This window comes from Penaeus vannamei, chromosome 9, assembly GCF_042767895.1.
Source record: "Penaeus vannamei isolate JL-2024 chromosome 9, ASM4276789v1, whole genome shotgun sequence".
Taxonomy (NCBI): Eukaryota; Metazoa; Arthropoda; class Malacostraca; order Decapoda; family Penaeidae; genus Penaeus; species Penaeus vannamei.
Genome location: NC_091557.1, coordinates 46,850,883 through 46,853,382, shown reverse-complemented (window position 1 = coordinate 46,853,382; position 2,500 = coordinate 46,850,883). Strand labels below are relative to the sequence as shown.

The following is a 2,500-nucleotide window of genomic DNA, read 5'->3' as shown; positions in this document are numbered from 1 at the left end:
TATTACCCTTGTTACTATCATTAGTATCATTTTCACTGTTGATTTTCTCAGCCCCAGAGCCCGCGTTGGAGCCTCGGACCAAAGATATCCAACACTGTCGTCAGTATCCTTGTGAATCGGACAGGAATAGCTCCCCCGTGAAGCCTTTCGCCATTCTCCTGGACGACTTCCTACTTTCCTGTTTTCTTTTGTTTTACCGCCTCCAAAGACCGTTGTGTCTATGGTCCTGGCGTGTCCTAGACCTGCATCCTACAGTTACTGATCTCGGACTCTATCTGGCACGTGATCGTCTCAGTCCCTGGAGTGCGGCAGTGCGTATTTCTCCTAAGGATTCTAGTTTATAAGTAATTTTGTCATGTTTCTTTCTATTTTCACATCAGGTGCTTTACTGATCTTGCTCAGAATGTAAAGTATATAGTTTTGTCCCTTTCAGTGCATGTGCTACACCTCTGTTGCTATCCTTATTATCATTATTATTACTGTTAATATCACAAGAAAGATCATCATCATGATCATCATGGTCACATTATTAGTAACAAATATATTTGCATCAACAATAATGGTAAAGAATTATGGTTATATTTATGATGATGATAATGGCAATAATAATGCTTATGATAATGACAATAATGATAATAATAACAATGCTGTTACGCCTAATGATAATAATGATGATACTAATAATACAAAAGATGATAGTAAAATTATGATGGTGATAGTAATAATAGTAGTACTAATAGTAATAATAATTATGATAACAATAATGATAATAACAACACGGTTAATGATAATAATAACAAAGCAAAATTGACAATAATGATAGCTATGATACTTACAATAATTAACAATATCAAGACGGACAATGTACAGCAAAGAAGTTTCCCTTTTACAGAGAAAGAAATCTGCAAAGACCGTCCTACTGAATGAGATTAATAATTTGAGTTTAAACTAATTATCTTAAGCTGCATTGTGTAATATTAGGTATTTTTCCTTCTGACAAGAAACAGTCTCTGTACACTAGAAAACTACATTACATATAACCAATGGGAAATGAAAAGAAAACACGAATATGTACATTATATATATATATATATATATATATATATATATATATATATATATATATATATATGTGTGTGTGTGTGTGTGTGTGTGTGTGTGTGTGTGTATGTGTGTATGTGTGTGTGTGTGTGTGTGTGTGTACATACATTTATATATATGTACACACACAGACATACTAGTCATAAGCAGGTACTTTGCAATCATATCCTCATTAACATCAACGTTACTAGTAATGCACCATAGACTGTGGCATCAAATTCGAACTTCCCATTTTCCTCCAGTTTCAAAACAGGCAGAGGTGCTTCGCGCGCTCATCAGCCAGGTGCAGTTGTTTATTATGACTCCGCCCACATGAATAGGGGCGGAGTCATAGGAAAGTGTAGCACGGCAGTTCCTTGATGGCGGAAAAAAAGCCTAAGTAAGCAAGTGATTTACAGCACACACGTATTTCTTTGATTACCTTCAGATGCTCTTAATTCAGCTTACTGTCTGTGTTTTCTAAATTATCAACGGTATTTTCGATAAATACGACTTTATCTATAAATAACTACGCATGTATCTATAAATGCATATTTTTGTTGTTAAGGAGATTGCAAATGATTCTGTTCGATAATAATTTCAGAACGAAGCTACAAAATTGTAGAAGAGATACGCTTTAAAAAAAGAAAGAAAAAAAATCAGCTGATGTAAGATGATAAAATGTACTTAATTTTAACTTTGTTCCCATTTTTCATCCAGTTCGTTTTTCTGACGTCGATGACCGTGTGTTCAATGGCGTAACTACATAAGCCCAATTACCATCCCAAAACGGGTGGCGGGGATTCTGGTTTCCAGGTCCAGCAATTCATTCATTTTAGTTTACAATTTGTTTATTGGAGAATAAACTGGAACGACAAACGAAGGAAGTTTTCTCGGCCAACAAATAAATAAAACCGTGATGACATGACAGTCACATGGGGAGGAAAAGCCTGCGGATGGATGGGCTGCTAGACTTTCCTCAGGTTTTCATGCTTTCAATTCTCATGTTATCTGTGCCTTTTTTGTATGTCGGGATGGGAAACGTGTTCATTAAGGTAAAATGTAAGTACAGGCAGACTCGCCTTGTGATTTCATACAACTCCAAAAGTAAATATTTAACATCTGTCGCTGCCTCGCTTGCTAATGCCCCTCAATGTGCGAAAGAGGCCGCGAATTTTCTTCTCAGTGTCCCGGAAATCATTATTATCGATTTAATAGGGAGACTGATAGTACGCAGCGTCTTTCTCTTGGAAATTCTTGTAACCTGAACAAGAAGTCAGGAGTAGCAACTGTTTGAGGTGCCAACTCTTCCCACACTCGCAGGTGTACCAACTGCCCCCAAGACTCAAGGTCCACACTACTCATTTTTACTAGATTGCACCTATATTTTTTCTAAAGCCTTGTTCGCTCCTCTTGCCCC

At 36.7% G+C, this 2,500-nt stretch overlaps 1 protein-coding gene across 1 annotated transcript in view; it reads right to left on the bottom strand.

Annotated features, from left to right (window-relative positions):
• LOC113828059 (peroxisomal N(1)-acetyl-spermine/spermidine oxidase) overlaps positions 1-2,445 on the bottom strand; it is a 19,308-nt gene extending 16,863 nt beyond the window's left edge. Inside the window, exons 1-2 of the mRNA XM_070125065.1 lie at positions 2,314-2,445; positions 7-94 (exon numbers count right to left, since the gene is read on the bottom strand). Coding sequence (XP_069981166.1) covers positions 7-94; positions 2,314-2,445 — 220 coding nt within the window. The remainder of the gene's footprint in view (positions 1-6; positions 95-2,313) is intronic.
• Between the last annotated feature and the right edge of the window lie 55 nt (positions 2,446-2,500).